The 21,583-nt window shown below is 33.8% G+C and overlaps 1 protein-coding gene across 1 annotated transcript in view; it reads left to right on the forward strand.

Moving 5' to 3' along the window:
• The window catches only part of LOC149800935 (DIS3-like exonuclease 1), an 89,394-nt gene that overhangs the window by 46,474 nt on the left and 21,337 nt on the right, over positions 1-21,583 (forward strand). The window contains exons 11-17 of the mRNA XM_089955002.1: positions 241-394; positions 2,004-2,152; positions 8,356-8,547; positions 12,529-12,631; positions 13,971-14,065; positions 14,943-15,099; positions 20,952-21,047. Coding sequence (XP_089811128.1) covers positions 241-394; positions 2,004-2,152; positions 8,356-8,547; positions 12,529-12,631; positions 13,971-14,065; positions 14,943-15,099; positions 20,952-21,047 — 946 coding nt within the window. The remainder of the gene's footprint in view (positions 1-240; positions 395-2,003; positions 2,153-8,355; positions 8,548-12,528; positions 12,632-13,970; positions 14,066-14,942; positions 15,100-20,951; positions 21,048-21,583) is intronic.

The raw sequence follows: 21,583 nt of genomic DNA on the forward strand, positions 1-21,583 counted from the left end.
AAAGTGTTATGTTCAAGCATACACCATAGCTTCATCCAGTGGGGGGATTCAAACCTGTAAAAGGTTTGGTTGTGAATCTGGCATGCGTACCACTGAGTTTTTGCAGGTGCTAATAATAACATCAGAGTTATGACTATGTATCCCTTGTGTTATATGCAAATCCTATATGTCTTTCTGACATGGAATAAATATTTCTCACATACACTGGAATGAGAGAAAAAAAATAAATGTCTATTGCAGGATTGTCGTCAGGATTGACTCTTGGGATATAGACTCACAGTATCCTAATGGTCACTTTGTACGCAGCCTTGGCAAAATGGGAGACCTGGAGACTGAGATAGCAGCCATTTTAATCGAGAACTCAATCTCAGTCAATCCATTTTCAGATGCCCAGGTAAGACTAAAACTATGCAGCAGCAATAAAAAATCAACTGCAATTATAAAATACATTGTTTAGGTGCTGTGGAATGTAATTTTGTGTTTGTAAAATTTAACTCAAGAGTGTAGATTAGAGTGCAGATGACATCATTTATATGGCCAAGATAAATGCCAAGATACATTAATAGAGATTAATGACCTCTTTAAAAATCAATTAGAAATTTGTTTTCATATATTCCAGCATTACTTTCATCAGAAAATAAACATAAGTTTTAAGTGTTAATTCAGTTGTCTCCTTGAACATGTAATATGGCATCTTAAGTTTGTCCCCCAGTACTAATTGTCATTTTAGAGGCAGCATGTTGTCATCATTTTAGAGGGGGCTTATGCTCATCATTTTTAGAGGGGACCTATGGTCATCAATTGAGAGGGGGCTTATGGCCATCAATTGAGAGGGGGCTTATGGTCATCAATTGAGAGGGGCTTATGGTCATCAATTAAGAGGGGCTTATAGTCATCATTTTTAGAGGGGACCTATAGTCATCAATTGAGAGGGGGCTTATGGTCATCAGTTGAGAGGGGCTTATGGTCATCAATTAAGAGGGGCTTATAGTCATCATTTTTAGAGGGGACCTATAGTCATCAATTGAGAGGGGGCCTATGGTCATCAATTGAGAGGGGGCTTATGGTCATCATTTGAGGGGGGCTTATGGTCATCATTTTAGAGGGGTCATATGGTCATCAATTGAGAGGGGGCCTATGGTCATCATTTAAGAGGGGGCATATGGTCATCATTTGAGGAGGGCTTATGGTCATCATTTTAGAGGGGTCATATGGTCATCATTTGAGAGTGGGCCTATGGATATCATTTGAGAGGGGGCATATGGTCATCAATTTAGAGGAGGCCATATGGTCATCATTTCAGAGGGGCCATATGGTCATCATTTCAGAGGGGGCCATATGGTCATCATTTTAGAGGGGGCCATATGGTTATCATTTCAGAGGGGGTCATATGGTCATCATTTTAGAGGGGGCCTATGGTCATCATTTAAGAGGGGGCATATGGTCATCATTTGAGGAGGGCTTATGGTCATCATTTTAGAGGGGGCCACATGGTCATCATTTCAGAGGGGGCCATATCATCATCATTTTAGAGGGGGCCATATGGTCATCATCTCAGAGGGGGCCATATGGTCATCATTTTAGAGGGGCCATATGGTCATCATTTTAGAGGGTGCATATGGTCATCATTTTAGAGGGCCATATGGTCATCATTTTAGAGGGGGCCATATGGTCATCATTTTAGAGGGAGCCATATGGTCATCATTTTAGAGGGGGCCATATGGTCATCATTTTAGAGGGAGCCATATGGGCATCATTTTAGAGGGGGCCATATGGTCATCATTTTAGAGGGTGCATATGGTCATCATTTTAGAGGGCCATATGGTCATCATTTTAGAGGGGGCCATATGATCATCATTTTAGAGGGGGCCCTATGGTCATCATTTTAGAGGGTGCATTTGGTCATTATTTGCAGTAATTTTAAATTACTGTAGTGTTTACCATGAGATTTTTAAAGACAATTTTAGAAAATCATGGCTTGTTTAATTTTTATTTGTTTGCAGATGAAAGAGTTGCCAGCAGATACCCCTGAAAGACCCTGGCACATGGATGAGTCTGAAGTCAAGAAGAGGAGGGACCTTAGGGATACCCACCTTGTCTTCAGTATTGACCCTAAAGGGTGTGAGGATGTTGATGACACTCTGTCTGTCAGGTAACAAAATTGCATCACATATACAGTGCTGTATCTATCACATGATGTTGCTTATGTAATAACTAGAAATCAATATTATCTATCACATGATGTTGCTTAAGTAATAACCAGAAATCAATATTATCTATCACATGATGTCATTTGTGTAATAACCCAGAAATCAATATTATCTATCACATGATGTCACTTGTATAATAACCCAGAAATCAATATTATCTATCACATGATGTCACTTGTGTAATAACCCAGAAATCAGTATTATCTATCACATGATGTCACTTGTGTAATAACCCAGATATCAATATTATCTATAACATGATGTCACTTGTGTAATAACCCAGAAATCAGTATTATCTATCACATGATGTCACTTGTGTAATAACCCAGAAATCAATCATGCATTTTTATCATTATATGTTTTCGATATGAGTTTGTGATGTCTGACATGGTACATGAGGGATTTCTCATCTTTAGTACTGATCCTAAAGACATTGAAGTGCTGAATAGTAGTCACATTCTTCATTAATTATTTCTTTTCTAACCCCTAAAAAATGTCTGTTTGACTACTTGTCCTGAACAGCTTGTTTTTATATCACTAAAACACTATTATAGCAATATTTAGTTGACCTGCGACATGGTACCATAGTGGCATACATGCCAACCATTACACTTTTGGCTCATTATGCTTTTTTACCACTAAATTACACCTTTTGCATAAACGTATTCGGATTATGCATTTTCGGTATGTCCCCCTCCCAAAAAATATTAATGATTTGTTTTCTTATTTTTATTAACATCCGATTAATCTTTCAGACAATATTCTAGAAAAAATGGCTTCAACGTAACTACAACATAACATTACACATGTCTGTCTTGCATGCACTTTCCTAACAGTATTGTGTTCTATTTATAGCATCTGCCCTATTTCCAAGAAACATGCTGGTTTTACTTTCAAACTTTTGATCTCAGTTTCTATTTATAGCAGCTTTATGGCTTAGTTAGGAGAGGACAGACTGGTTTTCTAATTGTTAATCTTTGCTTGCAGATTTTTTTGTGCTAATTCATATCTGATACAGAACCAGTCTGTAGATATTTGGCACTAACAGTCAAATCAGATTTATTCTAGTAGATGCGTGTGTTAGAGCAAAAATGTTTATCAGATAATTTCATACATGGATTAGAAAAAGAAAAAAAAAACGATTCAAAGATGAATACATGAATTACACAATACAGCATTCCATTCTAGGGTAGCTTCACATCCACTGCAGGGTGTGTGGAAAGGATTTTAATATTGGTAATGATGGTAAAACAAAGAAACCATGAATTAGCAAGTTTTACAAACTCCAATACTAAGGTAACTTGTAACTTCTTTTTTAAAGTAAAACTAATAAATGCAGAGGCATTATTTGCCGAGTTCTTAATAGAACATGGAGTACCCCTAGCAGTAAAAGACTTTGTTGGTCCTTTGTTCAAATGGATGTTTTCTGATTCCAAAAAAGCAGAAAATATGCATCCACAAGAACAAAATCATCTAATATTGTTAGGTGTTTAGCAGAAGATAATTTGCTTAAAATTGCAGAAGCCATGAAAATTGGGCCATTTAGTACTGCAATAGACAGGAGCATTGATTATGATGACAAAAAGTTGTACCCAGTCTGTGTAAGAGACTTTGACAATGAAAAGGGCAAAGTCACAGTGCTGTTCTTCCATTACCAGAATTAACAGTAGATTCCACTGAAGAAAACATTTTTTTATTTGCTTGATAATGCTTTGAATAAACATAAGTTGGCAGAACTGTATAGGGTTTTCAGCTGATAATGCATCCGTGATGACTGAAATTCATAAAGGAGTTGCATACTATATTTTGAAAAATGTCTCCATCAGTGTACATATCAGGTTATCCCTGTCATATGATGCACCATGCTGCAGGAAAGACTGCTGATAAATTAAAAGGAGAACCCCTGAAAAATCAAGTTGGTCTTCTACCTGATAATGTATTTCATGTAGACAGAGTCGATGTGCTATGGCACCTTATTTCCCAACTAAAAGATCCAATAACTGGAAGATATATATTTCCTCTTCTTTGTCAGGTTATGAAAGGAATATTGGTTCTTTACCATTCTAATGCTGACTGTGAGAGATTGTTCAGTATTGTTAACAAACATAAAACTAAATTCAGCTCCAGGCTCTGTAACCCAGCACTACTGGTGTGCAAAACATTCATAGTCTCAGCTGGTACAAAGTGTTTTGAAATGCAATATGAGAGACTGTTGCTTTTTAAAGCCCAAATTGTGATATATGAAAATTTGAAGCAGTAATTGATGTTAAAAGTTCAGAGGGATAAATAAATCATTTTTTATATATGCTTATTGAATTTGTATCATGTTATATGTGGATTACTCCTTTCCTGCTCATATTACTATTTTTTTCCACTTGGATTACACCAGGAGTTGGCATGTGTGTAGTGGCCATTTTGAAAATCATGTTATCATTACTTCCCTTGGATAAATGGGGGCATTGACATGGGGTTTTCATTAAAACACTTCCTGCAATATTTAATTGGTTCTGAATGAAAATGTTGCAGATCTGACCACCAGGATATCTGCACTTTTTCCTGACTGAGTTTGTTGTCAAGTAAAAGGACATTGCTTGTGTTTTTATACATCTGACAGCGAGTTTACGAACACAGTGTTTAGTACATATACCTGTGAATTTCATCATTAAATACATTACCCAATCATAATACCTTAGGAGAACTACTACTACCTTTCAAAACTGGCCCTTTCAGGTAAAACTTTTAGCTAAAAGAAGCTAAAGGTTATCTGCCCACATCATTGGTGGTTGGGCAGTGATCTCCCCTTTGTATTGGGGTTGGCACTAAATCCCCTGACTATCCCAGTTACAAATTGTGTCAAGCAGCATGCTCTCATCAAAAATCCTCAGCCAAGTTTCTGGAAGTTCTACACTTACAAGTTCAAGGAATCTTTACTTCTGTGTTTCAAACATTTCTTTCTTTTTATGACAACAAAGTTCAGCTTCTACAGTTATGACTTTGCCATCACTTAATAGCATTTACTTACTTGCACAGGCAGCCTATGCAACTTCGTAATAGTTTTGGCCATGGTTTTAAATAGATGTTTTACAAGTCTGTAGAGGCTATAGTAAATTCTTAACATATATCTACAACCAGATACATACAGAACAGCATTGGGCCTTTCTCCACAGATAAAATTGTCTCATAGTGGATTCTATAGCTACTACTTCATAAGTCCCTTTAATGGTGCTTCAGTTCAATTTTTGTTTGCAGGTTTTTGTTTTTTTTAATATAGAAAACTTGTTTATCTTGATGTATAACTTCCACTCTGGTTGAATAAATACAGGTTAGTCTTCTATTCACAGTTGACTAAGTATAGTCCAGCTCATGCATGTTACGATAAGCAATACTTGAGTGATTTTTTATCAACTGTTGGCCTTCCAACAGGTAAGCTTCTACTAGTATTGATTATTAGAGATGTCAGAATTTTAGAAAAAGTCAACTGGGTACCAGATGATACTAATGATCGGTTACCCGGGTACCCGATCAAAGGGAAATTATATTAAATGTGAACCTGAACTGCTTTTTTGTTAGTTCATACATGCCAACCCACTGAGAGGTATAAGCATAATTATCACTAATATAAGTGACAAAAAAGCGCAATCTTAGCATTAAAGGAATGATCTATATATTATATGCCATAATTACAGAAAAACATGAAAAACTTACATTTATTTCAGCTACTTACTTATTTCTTTTACTTAAAACTATTGTCATAAATCGGCTAAATCCATGTGAATTATTTCAAGAATACAGATATAAAACAAAATGATTAATTAATAATACACAACATTTACATTAATTAGTCTACATCACATGTTTAACTTTCGCTCACTGGTCGTAAAATCAAGTCCACAAATTCTGAATGCTATATTGCATCACTGTAGAATTCCTTTCAAAATTTGTAAAGTGCTGTTGATGTGTCCTTCTCCTGATGCAGTATGTTCTTCTTTTTAACAAAATCCCTCCCCTCTGACATTTTTCAGTCGTAAACATCCATGAGTCACATTGATAAAGACCGTTTCACTTGATAATATTTGGTGCCATGTTTTTTTCAATATTGACTGTTCCACTACATAAGTGTTGATCAATCTATAAATAATCTGTGACAAAAGGTTTTATATTCAAGAAACCTGTTTTCTTTGAAACATGTTATGTACAGTTACTATTACTATAAAGAGAACATAAAGAAATACATCAATGATATGAAGATCAGTAGACAGAGGTCTCTGATGGATCAATGTCACATGACATGAACCTCAAACTGTACTGTTATTTTGTGTCTAGATCACTCCTGATGTAGCCAGATATAATCTTTTATCTGAACAGACATGAATTTAAAAAAACAACTTTTAAACATGAACTGAACGGTTTCCACATAGCTAATTTTATTACTCAGATAATTATGAATGGGCGGGTACCTGTTGACACCGTTACTGATTATATGCCTTCCATTTCTACATATATGTAATATAAGTGATGCTTCAGTTATTCTACTTGTACCAGCAGTCAGCCTTATATTGAGGGAGCTCAGTACAGAGGGAGTTATCACCATACCTATGTTATTTCAGGGACTGTGCTATTTTGAGTTTCTTTACAGTGAGGGACTAATGTATATTTTTGAATAGATGAAAATACTATTACCAATCTTATTAGGGCCTAACTGCTTATTCCGTGATCATACAAATTTGCTGTTTCATGTAATCTGCCTGTATTTTGCAAGGATTCTGTCAAACTTCATCCATACTGTAGTTTATGCTTCATGTTCTTTTCAAAATAGTCTGCTCCGGTTACCTAAGTAGTTAGAGTATCCACCTCATATGTGGGAGGTAATGGGTTTGAATCCCAGCCAAGTCATACTGTTGACTTACAAAACTAGTACTAGCAGTCACCTTGCTTGGTGCTTAGCATTAAGAGGTTAGTGTTAGGACTGGTTGGCCAGATATCAGAATAATTTGACTGGTTGGTATGTAATGCTACATGTCTGCAGCATTATGCCCCAGTCCTAGGCATCACTATAAACTGCCACACTGTAGACTTCGTAGCAATATGACTGAAAATTGTTAAAGCTACATTAAAAATCCAAATCACACATACAAACTTCTTTTCAGAATAAGTTGCTGCATCTGTCAGTGAAAACATAAGAACCATCAAGGTCTAGACTTGAGCTAATGATGCATAACTTTGTCTTCAGAGCATGGCTTTATGTGGCATTTTAAGAAAGATTTCAAAATAGAATTGAAATCTATGTGTTAGTCATTGTTTACATGCTACAAATGATTGTTTACTTGAACAATTATTTGTTTACATGCTTCAGAAGTTTCTATAACATATGCAAAGGGAAGTTAATATCAATGGCTTTTTGAAGACTAAATAATCGTTCTGCTGGTGTTTTATTGTGTTCATTGTATTTACTTATTTTTTAGATCTAGCAGGCTGTTTTTTCTTGTTTAATTGTTTTCTTTAAGAAAAAGTTCCTGCAAGTCCATTAGTATCACTCATAAAAGTGATGTTGAAATCTTTTAATTCAATATTTGTAAACTACATTCAAGACATTTAATATCTCTCTGGTTCTCATAAGACTTTTCATATATATGCTTATAAATTGAGTCCAACCATTAACTGCACAAACGCATATCTGCCATTTCATAATGCACCAGCAGATTAAGAATTCAGATCTGTGCGTTTTTAGGAGTAATCAGTTGAACAGACAACATAGACCCTTATCTGCTTGCCTAGTAAGCAATGGCAGATCTACATCACTGTTACTTGCATTTTGACCTGACCTATAGGAAAGTATATACTTACCATTAATTATCCACATTCTTATAGGACAGTACTGAAAATTAATTTAACTGGGTATCAAGTCAGATAATCTTTCAAATTAAGATACTAATTGCTGATCCACTTCCATAATGACAATAATCCCATCTCAGTGCAAGCACAAACAATTTTCACTTTGGTGGTTATATATCTATCCATAGATATGTTCTTTCACACCATACATTACATTCAATGTCAGTTTTCTTTTTAACTTTCCTTTTATGTATGTGTTTTCAGCTCAACAAATAGTAGGTTTGAGTAAAAGGGTGTCACATGACTCTTTCAGACTTTTAGAGACTGGTAACGTCGAGCTGGGTGTTCACATAGCAGATGTGTCCTACTTTGTACAGCCAGATAGCCTGACTGATATGGAGGCCCGTGAGAGATCAACGACTGTTTACCTAGCTGATAGGAGATATGACATGTTACCTGCCATTCTCAGTGCCAACCTGTGTTCCCTTGTTAGCGGTGTGGACAGGTGAGATCTTAATTAGGATTGACAGGAGTAATTTTCATAAGGTTGATCGTTAACAGTGGGCTTTTTATATCGAATTTTCTTGACTCTTAGCCTTCAAAAGAGTTGTGGGATCCAGATGTAAAATCTTTCTTAAATTTGTATAAAAAATAATGCATCTTTGAGAAAACTGGATCATGTTAACTTGAGATAAATCATTAAATCTTTTGCTTCAGTAACAATTTATTGTGCCTCAATGTTATATTTATTTATGTTTCCATTTCTTCGATGATTTATTTACAGTTCTTTATATTTAATTTTTAGAACTTTACTTTTAAATGACATCGTATAGCCACTATTGTGCTGATGTGTTGGTAAATTTTAATTATGTACCTTACTGTTAATCCATTGTTACACCACATTCACAACTGGTGTAATTTAGGACCTTAAACTCAATTTAAATAATTTTAAAACTTTTGTTAGGTGTATTGTTTATAACAGATGACTATCAACAGTTAGTTTAAATGGAGATTGTGATATCCTGTTTAGCTGTGTTAAATGGAGATTGTGATATCCTGATTGGCTGGTTTAAATGGAGATCATGATATCCTGATTAGCTAGTTTAAATGGAGATTGTGATATCCTGATCGGCTGGCTTAAATGGAGATTGTGATATCCTGATTAGCTGGTTTAAATGGAGATTGTGATATCCTGATTAGCCGGCTTAAATGGAGATTGTAATATCCTGATTAGCTGGTTTAAATGGAGATCATGATATCATGATTAGCTAGTTTAAATGGAGATTGTGATATCCGGATTAGCTGGTTTAAATGTAGATTGTGATATCCTGATTAGCTGGCTTAAAAGGAGATTGTTATATCCTGATTAGCTGGCTTAAATGGAGATTGTTATATCCTGATTAGCTGGTTTAAATGGAGCATGTTATATCCTGATTGGCTGGTTTAAATGTAGATTGTGATATCCTGATTAGCTGGCTTAAATGGAGATTGTTATATCCTGATTAGCTGGCTTAAATGGAGATTGTTATATCCTGATTAGCTGGTTTAAATGTAGATTGTGATATCCTGATTAGCTGGCTTAAATGGAGATTGTGATATCTTGATTGGCTGGCTTAAATGGAGATTGTTATATCCTGATTAGCTGGCTTAAATGGAGATTGTGATATCCTGATTGGCTGGTTTAAATGGAGATTGTTATATCCTGATTAGCTGGCTTAAATGGAGATTGTTAATATCCTGATTAGCTGGCTTAAATGGAGATTGTGATATCCTGATTAGCTGGCTTAAATGTAGATTGTGATATCCTGATTAGCTGGCTTAAATGGAGATTGTGATATCCTGATTGGCTGGCTTAAATGGAGATTGTGATATCCTGATTGGCTGGTTTAAATGGAGATTGTTATATCCTGATTAGCTGGCTTAAATGGAGATTGTGATATCCTGATTAGCTGGTTTAAATGTAGATTGTGATATCCTGATTAGCTGGCTTAAATGGAGATTGTTATATCCTGATTAGCTGGCTTAAATGGAGATTGTGATATCCTGATTAGCTGGCTTAAATGTAGATTGTGATATCCTGATTAGCTGGCTTAAATGGAGATTGTGATATCCTGATTGGCTGGCTTAAATGGAGATTGTTATATACTGATTAGCTGGCTTAAATGGAGATTGTGATATCCTGATTGGCTGGTTTAAATGGAGATTGTTATATCCCGATTAGCTGGCTTAAATGGAGATTGTGATATCCTGATTAGCTGGTTTAAATGTAGATTGTGGTATCCTGATTAGCTGGCTTAAATGGAGATTGTTATATCCTGATTAGCTGGCTTAAATGGAGATTGTGATATCCTGATTAGCTGGCTTAAATGGAGATTGTGATATCCTGATTAGCTGGTTTAAATGTAGATTGTGATATCCTGATTAGCTGTATTAGTGGATCCTTGAATGGGCTGATGAAATATATTTTGTTATGTCAGTTTTGGAATATGTGTTTCTCTGTTAATTGCCTTTTTCAAATACAGAAATTTCATTATAAAAATAAACTTTCAATAATAATAATAATAATAATAATATAAAAAATTATCCATAATAATAATAAATTATCATTGATAATACTAATAATAATAATAATAAAATAAACTATCAGTAATAATAATAATAATAATAATAAACTATCAATAATAATAAACTAACCTACTAGTAATAATTATATAAACTATCAGTAATAGGTATAAAATGAACTGTCAGTAATAAGCATGATAATAAAATAAGCTAACAGTAATAATAATAATAATAATAATAATATAAAAAAAATAAGCTATCATGTCTGGCTCCATTTTCTCAACACATTCTGAGTAAGACACTTAAATTCAGGTTTAAAATCCCCAAATTAGATATATTTTGGGTACAAATACATGATTGAAATTTGGCAGTACAGTAGAGGGACGCAAGCATGGAAAATCTAAAAGTTCTTCAGTTCTAGCTTTTTACTGTCAAAGTTTTGGGACTTTTAGACTGAACTAGAGTTTCTTCTTCAGATATACAAGGATATATGGTGTGGTCAGGCTGATACAAATTTATTCAACTCTGTTGGTGTTTTTGATGCTTATCTCTACACATAAAACTGTTGTTGGGTTTGACACTATTTTGTAAGCTTATGATAGGTTATATATGGTGGCCAGTATAAATGGTTGAGAAAAAACCTGGGAAAATGTATGGAAGCACCACTGACCCACAATAAACTACTGGCAGGTTTTCTCACCTACTCATATTGAACTTACAAAGACTTAAGTGAGATTTGTGAGCAATCTGTAAAGGCAAGTGCCTTTGACCTTTGACCTTTCTGCTGCCCAGAGCCCCCAAAGAGAACTGAATACTACAGATAAAATGTCACGATGAAGGGCATTTAAATATACTCAAATATTTTGACAGGTAAATAGATTCAAGCTAACTGATACTCAGGTGCTGACTGGGTTCCACTGCCATGAAAAAACGCTGGAGAGAAACAATCAAACATGAATTTGGAACATGTACATGTTGTTGTTGTTGTGGGGTTTGACGCCATTTTTCAGCACATGATAGGCTATACATGGCTGCCAATATTAATGGTGGAGGAAGAATCTGGGAAGAACCACCAACCCACGAGAAGCTACTGGCAAGCTTTCTCACATACCCACATTGGCCGAATCCGAGACTCGAACCCATGCATACAGCGGTGAGATGGCAGTGATCCGTAATGGAGAGCACTTTAGACCACTCGGCTACTCAGGGCCCTGAACATGTACATGTAAAGTTTCAAATGTATGCATTTAATCAAAGATGAAATAAATGTGGAATAATTACAATTCAGCTAAAGCTTATTTAAATCTGTCTGCAATTAAAAACAAAATTATGGAATACTGATTTTAACTACAATCTTTTTGCTAGTTATAAGTTTTTGTTTTTACTGCTCCTGTGGCCTAGTGGTAAGAGTGTTGGCCTTGGATGCAGGAGGTTGTGGGTTCAAATCCTGGCCGAGTCATACCAAAGACTTATAAAAAAAATGGTACTTACAGCTGCATTGCTTGGAATTCAGCATGAAGAGGTTAGTGTTAGGATTGGTTGGCTTGGTGTCAGGATAATGTGGCTGGGTGGGACATCATGCTACATGTCTGCAGCATGATGCCCCAGTGCTAGACATCACTATAAACTGCCACACTGCATATATCATAGTGATAAATCTGAAAAATTGTTAAAGCTAGATGAAAAATCAAATGACACACACATATATGCACATATGTTGTTTTCTGACATGGAGGCCATAACTTTTAAGCAGATATAGTAATATTTTTCAAGATTTGGTCAAAATATCATATTACTGGGTTTTGATTTTGCATTGTTAGTTTTGGTTTAAAGCTTATCTCCATTGATTTCTGGATATACTGAAAAATATCTCCTTTGAGCAATTAACTGTAAGTTGAAAGTAACAAGTTATATTTATTTTCAGGTATGCTGTCAGTGTAATATGGGAACTGAGTCCCACCTATGATGTTTTGGATGTGTGGTATGGTAGAACTATTATTAGGTCCAGATACAAGCTGTTTTATGAGGTAATTACAGTAGTCCCCCACTTGGATCCCCCTCCCACCGACCAGTGGCTATCCGCTTCTTATGGCCAGAATCCTTTGGCACCGATGAGTTTTATATTCAGAAGTACCCCTCAAGAAAGGCCACCCCTTTATCGTAACCAGCGGCCAGTATATTAGTACAAAAATGGAAACTTTTCCCCTCATTAGCGCCCACTTTTAAAAAATATGTATCCAGAACCAATAATTAATTCATATCATGATGTAAGGTAAGTAATCAGATTATCTCTGTCATCGATACATGTATCCCAATGTCAAGTTTCCATTACTGAAAGAATTGTTGGCTAAAGTAACACTAAGATTAATATTATATCATTGTCTATAAAAGCCGACATTTACAGGAAATGGACTCAACAATGTTTGGATTCACACATCAGTTGAATTCTTCTCTTTGATGGTTAGGCCTACAAACAGATGTAATTGTCCAAGATCATAACATGGTCATCATAGGCTAAAAATAGATTTTGTGCATTAACACACACACACAGAAATTAACCTTGAACAAATTAGGGTACCAGACAAAGACCAAAAAATTACATGACAACACATTTATTGCTTCCTTTATGTAGAAGGCATTTCGTCCACATGACAAAAGTTTCGCCTGCATAATTAAATCACATACAGCTAGCAACATCTAAATAAATCATTACCGAAGATTAACATGTCATAATGTAAATGGAGACATTATTTTAGATGAAAGCTGCTGAAAAAGATTGCCCACAAAATCAATACTCAGAACAATAGTCCATATTTGTCTTAAATACTTTTGCTACAATGAAATCTACTTGACAACATCGGGTGAGCTGGGGAAGGAGTATTTGCCAAACAATTTTATGTTGAAAAGACTCAAATAAACATCATAACTGATAAATAGGTTATTCAGCAGCAGTGGGAAAATGGAGCAGATGGAAAGAAAATTTTGTATGTACCAAGATTTAAACATTTTTGAATGGTTTTGCAATGTGCATGACAACAATACCCGCTCACATATCATGCTTATGCCAAGAATAAGAACTAATAATGTATATTCAGTTGAAATATGTCTATTATTATAACAAGAAGAACCATTTAATAATTAATGTTACTTTTAAACAAAGATATTAAATGAAGATGTTAAATGCTTTGAAGTATGTAGCTTTCTCACTACGTACATTACATATACTTCTCATAAACAATTTAGTCCCGTCAGGTGAAAGAAGGAAGGAAGGAACAGCCAAACGAATGAGTAAATGAATGAAGAATGAATGAAAGAATGAATGTTTTATAGGCAAGTATAAATAGAGCTTTCATCCGAATACTTCAGCTTGCCCAAGCAATAAGTGAAGGGTTGTCTTCAGAAGAGGTGGTGCGTAATATTCCAGAACTGCAGGGAATCACAGCGCAAGAGCTTGTAGAAAGGTCAGGTTCATTTTACAAACTTTTACCTTGCGATATGTATCAAAATAAGGCTCTATCAGCTACAGTCATGACAGTCAAATCTCCATTACTATGAACTATTAATAGATATCCCAATATTGAATTCCACTTTGCACACATGTGGCTTTTGTCAAAATGTTTTAGGTTCTTTGAAGTAATGAATGTGTTGCATTCACAAACTATTACGTTGATAATGATTGCAGATCATGTCCTTTTCATAAAACTATAAGAAATTCTTTATTCTTTTTATCACGTACCTACATGTACATAAAAAGTATTGTAGCAATTATTTACTTCTATCTCTCTGCCACAGTATTGTCTTTGCAGGAAAGCAAAATTTTGAGTAAAATTAGTTTCTTCAAGAATATTTACCCAAACACATTAACATTAGGGATTATATTAGTCTGCTAACTTGTGAATCATCTTTTTCTATATCATATGTACAAAGGGCAATAACTCATTCCTGTTACCTCCCTTGCCACTGCCAGATGTCACTAGGTTTTAAGCTGAGTGATATACTAATGAGGTTGTGGGGTTTGGTTGCTAGGATAACCATGAACACACATCAGTTTCACTGACATTTTCGATGTTAACTTAGCAATCTGCATGCATAAATGCATCACTTTTGACAGTTTCTCATCAATCTGACTATACATACTGGTTTTGAAGTAGTTTGAATGGATTTGGCTCAGAAGGTCTGTAAGGTTATGAAACAATTTGGTATGCATAGATGGGGCAGTTAGAAACACATCAACATTGGTAACCAGGCCAGGCAAAACCAATGAAGAATTATCAGGGTTAAGTCTGATATAAAATTTCCCATGATTTAACTAATTCACAGCTGAATATCTTATTACAGGATACAAGAACTACGCACAGCTATAGGTTACCTTATGGCCATTTCACGACACCTAAAGGCCCATAGAGTCCAAGGGGGAGCACTGGAATTGGAAAGTGTAGAAGTCCAAGTACAGCTCAGTGAGACAAAGAGCATTGAGGATCTTACACCAAAAGAGGTAAGAATGTTCTTGAGATAGATGGAAATATGTTTCCTCCATGAGCAGTTTTTGGTAGTTAACATGCTTGAAGGCATTTAACTCCAAATGCCTTGGCACAAAATACAGATGATGCTTGATTTATGTCATAGGTGCCTTCTTTAGGTTACAGCATAAATCAAAATTGGCATAAATAAAACTGTTTTAAACACTAAAATAATGAGAGCAGAGCGAGCAATGTTAGCAGTGACAAGCAAGACACCACTGTGCTCTCTGCGTATACGTGAGCTGTGTGCGAGTCACATCACATGGTGCCAGGAATGGCCTAAGTGAGCACAGTAGTGCAAATTGAATGTTATTTCTTCATTATTATTGGTGTTAAAATGAAAGTGTGTAAATCATATCACTGTATAGCGAGCATCACCTGCAAGTTACTTTGTTGCTGTACCATTCTTTTCATCATAAGCTGTTATTTTTTTCTTGCCTACAGTAGAAAATAAAGTACCACTTTTCAGCCATAAAGTCATAAAATACCATCAGTTATAAAAGCTTGTGTTCAGTTTGGTGTGAATATTTTTTTAAATATATGTGTATTGAGGCTACATTGAGGCCACTCAGCGATTAAACTTTGCTCAACAATTTGTGAAATATGTGTTGCTCAGATCTGTCAGTCGTAATTGAATTGTACAAAATGCATCGTTGTGATTAGTTAGAATATCTTGTACATTATGCAGTATTTTGATTGGTCAGAATATTTTGTACAAAATGCGGCATTTAGATTGGTAAGAATATCTTCTTATACAAAGTGCAGCATTTAATTGATCTGAATATCTTTTTGGACAGATTAGAGTTGAATAAAGTTTTATGACAAATGGGAAGGACCACTATTTACATGATAAATAAAGTATTTGGAGGAAATTGTTTTCCTATTTGCATTTAGCATACAGCAGGTTGTCACTTTATAATGACTGATGTTGCAATTCAAAATTTAGGTTTGGAAATTTCAAAGTAACTTCTATCCAAACAAGTTTTTGTTTAAGTATAGAGATTTCATGCCATGTAATTGTTGGCTATCATTTAGAACAGCTTATTTTATGCTCTAGGTTTATGGGCCTTAATTTAGTTCTCCAAAAATACAGCAAGAGAGATAGATTAGTACCACTTTTGGAAATTGGAGGAATGGCTTACTTCTCACCAGAAATAAATTCAGATATTGGTAATTTATCTAATAATGAGTTTGAGTGCTTCACATGTTAAATTGTATTTCCTAATATGCGTGCATTTTCGTATTGACTGAATAAGATTAAACTAACAAAGTAATGGATGTTTTCATTAATTAATGTTCATGTTAGAGTGTGAGTAATTTGTACAGTGACACAACGGCATAACTAGATATTTTATGCATGGAGCTAGTTGCTTCAGACTTGCCATTGTTCATTCATTGTTAGTTTTTGGACACTGAATGAAATATTGTATGTCTTCAGACAGCAACAAAATTAAATATTTTTTTGTCATTTGAAAACAAACAGAAAATGAGTAAACAAGATCATTGGTTAGGTTTAGAGTTACTGATCTGTTATCAATTTATTGTTAACTGTTTTAGAATTTGATAATTAGTATATATACTTTTAATATCCCTGCTTTAAGATGGATTGTATTATGTGGGGATCCATCTGTAAGTCCATCTATTTTTCTGATCTCTATTTTGTTTCCTCTTCATATATTAGAAAAACATCCACTACCTCAAAAATCCTGCCCTCCCAAATTTGTTTGTGCAAAATCAGTACTAAAAGTTGTCTGCCCACCTTGATGGAAGTCAGACAGGAGTGATCTCCCCATGGATAGAGGGATTGCACCAAGGGAGATCTAGGCTATAGCTAGGAAAGAAAAATATCTCAGCTTAAGCTCTATCATCCTAATTATGATGAGTTATTTTTTCTGCATATAAAGACTGACCCAAGATCAAAGTGTTTCTTGTGCAGTCTCCATTAGGCCCATATAAAAAAATATGCGTTTCTGGTTGGCCATTGCTGACCCCCAATGTAAAATAACAAATTACAAAAAATCACAATAAATATGTATAATGTTTAAAAGAAACACGTGCCTACCCTAATTTTAAAACCACTGCAGAAACATATTTTTTGTGGGTGCTTAGTACATAATTCATTCAACCGCTCATGGCGGGTGGCCTAGTGGTTAGAACATATGCCTTGAGAGGTTGTGGGCTCGAAGCCCGGCCAAGTCATACCAAAGACATGAATATGGTACTAACAGCTGCCTTGCTTGGCGCTCAGCATTAAGAGGTTAGAGTTTGGACTGGTTGGCCTGGTGTCAGGATAATGTGACTAGGTGGGACATCATGATACATGTCTGTGGCATGATGCCCCAGTGCTAGGCATCACTATAAACTGTCACACTGCAGACATCATAGTGATATAACTGGAAGATTGTTAAAGCTACGTTCTCCAGCTAATACCTCAGAGACCTTACATTCCAGACGGCTCAGTTTGACCTCTCTGACCTATAGCAGCAGAACAACAGACTACCTTCCAGATTTGTTCAGCAGTGATGCAGCCACTTCACTTCCATGGGATTTGCAGGTGAAAACATTCCCTAAAAGCCGCTTTGAGGCATATCTGTATGTTAACTCTAGCCCATATCTCTCATGAGAATTGAAGCTGTTTCACATACATTAAGGGATCCAAGATGGGACCTTCTCCATTGTAAGGGAATGTAGCTCCCTCCCCTTTTATATATTCTCTTAAGGTATCATGATTGGTTAATGTAGTTAAGATTTCAGTTTTTTGAGAAATGCTACGCTTCTAATACTTATACTGTACATGCACCACCTCCCAGCCTCTCTGTAGTTACATTTAAAAACCTGACAGATCGTCCATATCCACTGCAGAAGTAATTCAAGTATGGATGGGATTTGGGGTCTGTCCCACTTTCAAAGAGGAGATTACTCTTGATGACTTCATCCTAGTTGTTTAGATCAATTTTACCATTTTTGTTGTTAAAATGAGCTTGTGAGGGATGGATTTGCAAGTTGGCATATGTATTTCTAATGCATTGCAATCGGGTAACTTATTTGAAAAAGAAATAAAAATTATATATATATATATATATATATATATATATATATATATATATATATATATATATATATATATATATATATATATATATATATATATATATATATATATATATATATATATTGGAAGACCTGTGTGTTGTGTGTTCTGTATGTGTTACATATGCTGCAAATACATTTAATTTTGATTGTATTATATTTTTAGACTCTCTGCCATGAATATGATATATATTTATTATGTTAGATAATATGATGTATATTTATCATGTAGGATAATATGAAGTATGTTTATTATATGAGATAATATGAAGCTTGTTTATTTTATAGGATAATATGAACTATGTTTATTATGTAAGATAATATTAAGTATATTTATCATGTAAGATAATATTAAGTATGTTTATTATGTGAGATAATATGAATTTTGTTTATTTTTTTAGGATAATATGAAATATATTTATCATGTATGATAATATGAAGTATGTTTATTATGTATGATATAAAGTATGTTTATTGTGTAGTATAATATGAAGTATATTTATCATGTAAGATAATATGAAGTATATTTATTATGTGAGATAATATGAAGTATATTTATCATTTAGGATAGTATGAAGTATGTTTATCATGTAGGATAATATGAAGTATGTTTATTATGTAGGATATTTATTATGTAGGATAATATGAAGTATGTTTATTATGTAGGATATTTATTATGTAGGATAATATGAAATATGTTTATTATGTAGGATATTTATTATGTAGGATAATATGAAGTATGTTTATCATTTAGGATAATATGAAATATATTTATCATGTATGATAATATGAAGTATGTTTATTGTGTAGTATAATATGAAGGATATTTATCATGTAAGATAATATGAAGTATATTTATTATGTGAGATAATATGAATTTGGTTTATTTTTTAGGATAATATGAAGTATGTTTATTATGTGGGATAATATGAAGTATATTTATCATTTAGGATAGTATGAAGTATGTTTATCATGTAGGATAATATGAAGTATGTTTATCGTGTAAGATAATATGAAGTATTTTTATTATGTAGGATAATATGATGTATATTTATCATTTAGGATACTATGAAATATGTTTATTATGTAAGATAATATGAAGTATATTCATCATGTAGGATAATATGAAGTATGTTTATTATGTTGGACAATATGAAGTATGTTTGTTATGTTGGACAATATGAAGTATGTTTATTGTGTAGGATAATATGAAGTATGTTTATTGTGTAAGATAATATGAAGTATATTTATTGTGTAGGATAATATAAAGTATGTTTATTATGTAGGATAATATGAAGTATGTTTATTGTGTAGGATAATATAAAGTATGTTTATTATGTAGGATAATATGAAGTATGTTTATTGTGTAGGATAATATAAAGTATGTTTATTGTGTAAGATAATATGAAGTATATTTATTGTGTAGGATAATATAAAGTATGTTTATTATGTAGGATAATATGAAGTATGTTTATTGTGTAGGATAATATAAAGTATGTTTATTATGTAGGATAATATGAAGTATGTTTATTGTGTAGGATAATATAAAGTATGTTTATTGTGTAAGATAATATGAAGTATATTTATTGTGTAGGATAATATGAAGTATGTTTATTTTGTAGGATAATATGAAGGATGTTTATTTTGTAGGATAATATGAAGTATGTTTATTTTGTAGGATAATATGAAGTATATTCATCATGTAAGATAATATGACGTATGTTTATTATGTAAGATAGCTCCTGTGCAAAACTCGTCATACAGCATCTGATGAATTGCCTGAAATCAGGCATGCAGTTCTGTTGTCACAATCCAATGAGATTTTACAAAATAATTTCTCTCTACTTTCTTTTTCCTTTTGGTGGTTTATACTGTATATGATACTGCTTGTATACACACATAGCTTTTGATAAATGGCCAGAAACTAGAGAGGCATTATTGAGCTGAATATGTGGATATTGTTCAGCTGTTTTTCATCCATAGTGAATATTCCCTTACATGTTTATTTATGCAGACATACATTTTGCCAATGTTATTGCACATTTCTGCTTGCACAACTCAGCATCTGTGTCCAATGGGACACCTTTATGGTGGAACCAGTGAGTTCAATAATGAACTAATACATAACAAAACCATCATTGCTAAAACACTTTAATTTTATTTATTACCCTAAAGCAATGATTTTGTCCAAGATAAAAAAGCTTTGATAATAATTGATAATTTTTAATTTTATGGAAGCCTTAAAATCTGGAATTTTATTTAATATTCTTGGCAAAAGTTATGAAAGAAATTTTAGTCCATATTCGTCTTTCCCATTTCTTCAAAAAGGTGGGTACTGTTCCAAAATTATAGCTTCGGAATATTTTGTAGAAAAATCTTTTCTTTCAAAGTTCCAGTTGTGATTATTTTGGTGTAAAAAAAGCACAATATCATAAAGAGGCATGTTGTCAGGTTGCACAGGTAGGTAATATTCTGAAATATGCCAGGTCATTAATAGTTTGTGTAGGTTATGGAATGGTCCTGAAAAAAATTATGTAATATTGGACTCAAGAAAGTGAGATTTCAACAAATCAGAATTTCCATTCTATTTACCATTCTTGGCACAGATTATCAAAAATTCATGACGATCTAACAGATAATAAGTTTAAAAACTTGAATTTTAGATGTGAAAGTTATTTGGATAAATGCTTCCTCAGAATTTTATGTTTATTGACTTCCACATTTTGTCTAATTGTAGCATTTGGAAATACATGATACTGTTGCTGATTGTATGATTTTTGCCAACCATTGGGTTGCCAAGAAGATCGCAGAATCTTTTCCCAATCAAGCTTTGGTAAGAAATCTATACATTTTTCTTTCATTTTGTAGGATATATTTTCTAATCACTTAACATGAGAATTCACACACTGCATCTTTTAAAATAATTCTTGAATATAGGTAAATAAGGCTTAAATAGATTTTCATTGTATTAGAACCTTGATATCATGGTGGAAAAGCACTTACTAACACCTGTGAATCAGCGAATTTGAATCGTGCATCTTTTACAGGAGGTATGGGTTATTCATATATAGTTCATTTGCTTATAGTTCCATGTTTTTTCTTTCCATCTGTAAGACCACGGACCACACCTTGCTCTAATTAGCCAGTAATGCAACTTAAGAAATCTTTCAAAGATTTAAAAAAATAAAATGATGAAATAACAAATATTGAATCGAAAGAAACAGGTATATAATCTTTGCTAGTAACTCTGAAAACATTGAAACTGAATTACCATATATACTCGCTTGTAAGATGAATCAAATACAAACTGCCAAGACCCAGATCTGCCATCACATAATGCACTGGCATCTGGATCTGCACAGTTTGATA

This window comes from Sinohyriopsis cumingii, chromosome 4, assembly GCF_028554795.1.
Source record: "Sinohyriopsis cumingii isolate HCF-2022 chromosome 4, ASM2855479v2, whole genome shotgun sequence".
NCBI classification, from domain to species: domain Eukaryota; kingdom Metazoa; phylum Mollusca; class Bivalvia; order Unionida; family Unionidae; genus Sinohyriopsis; species Sinohyriopsis cumingii.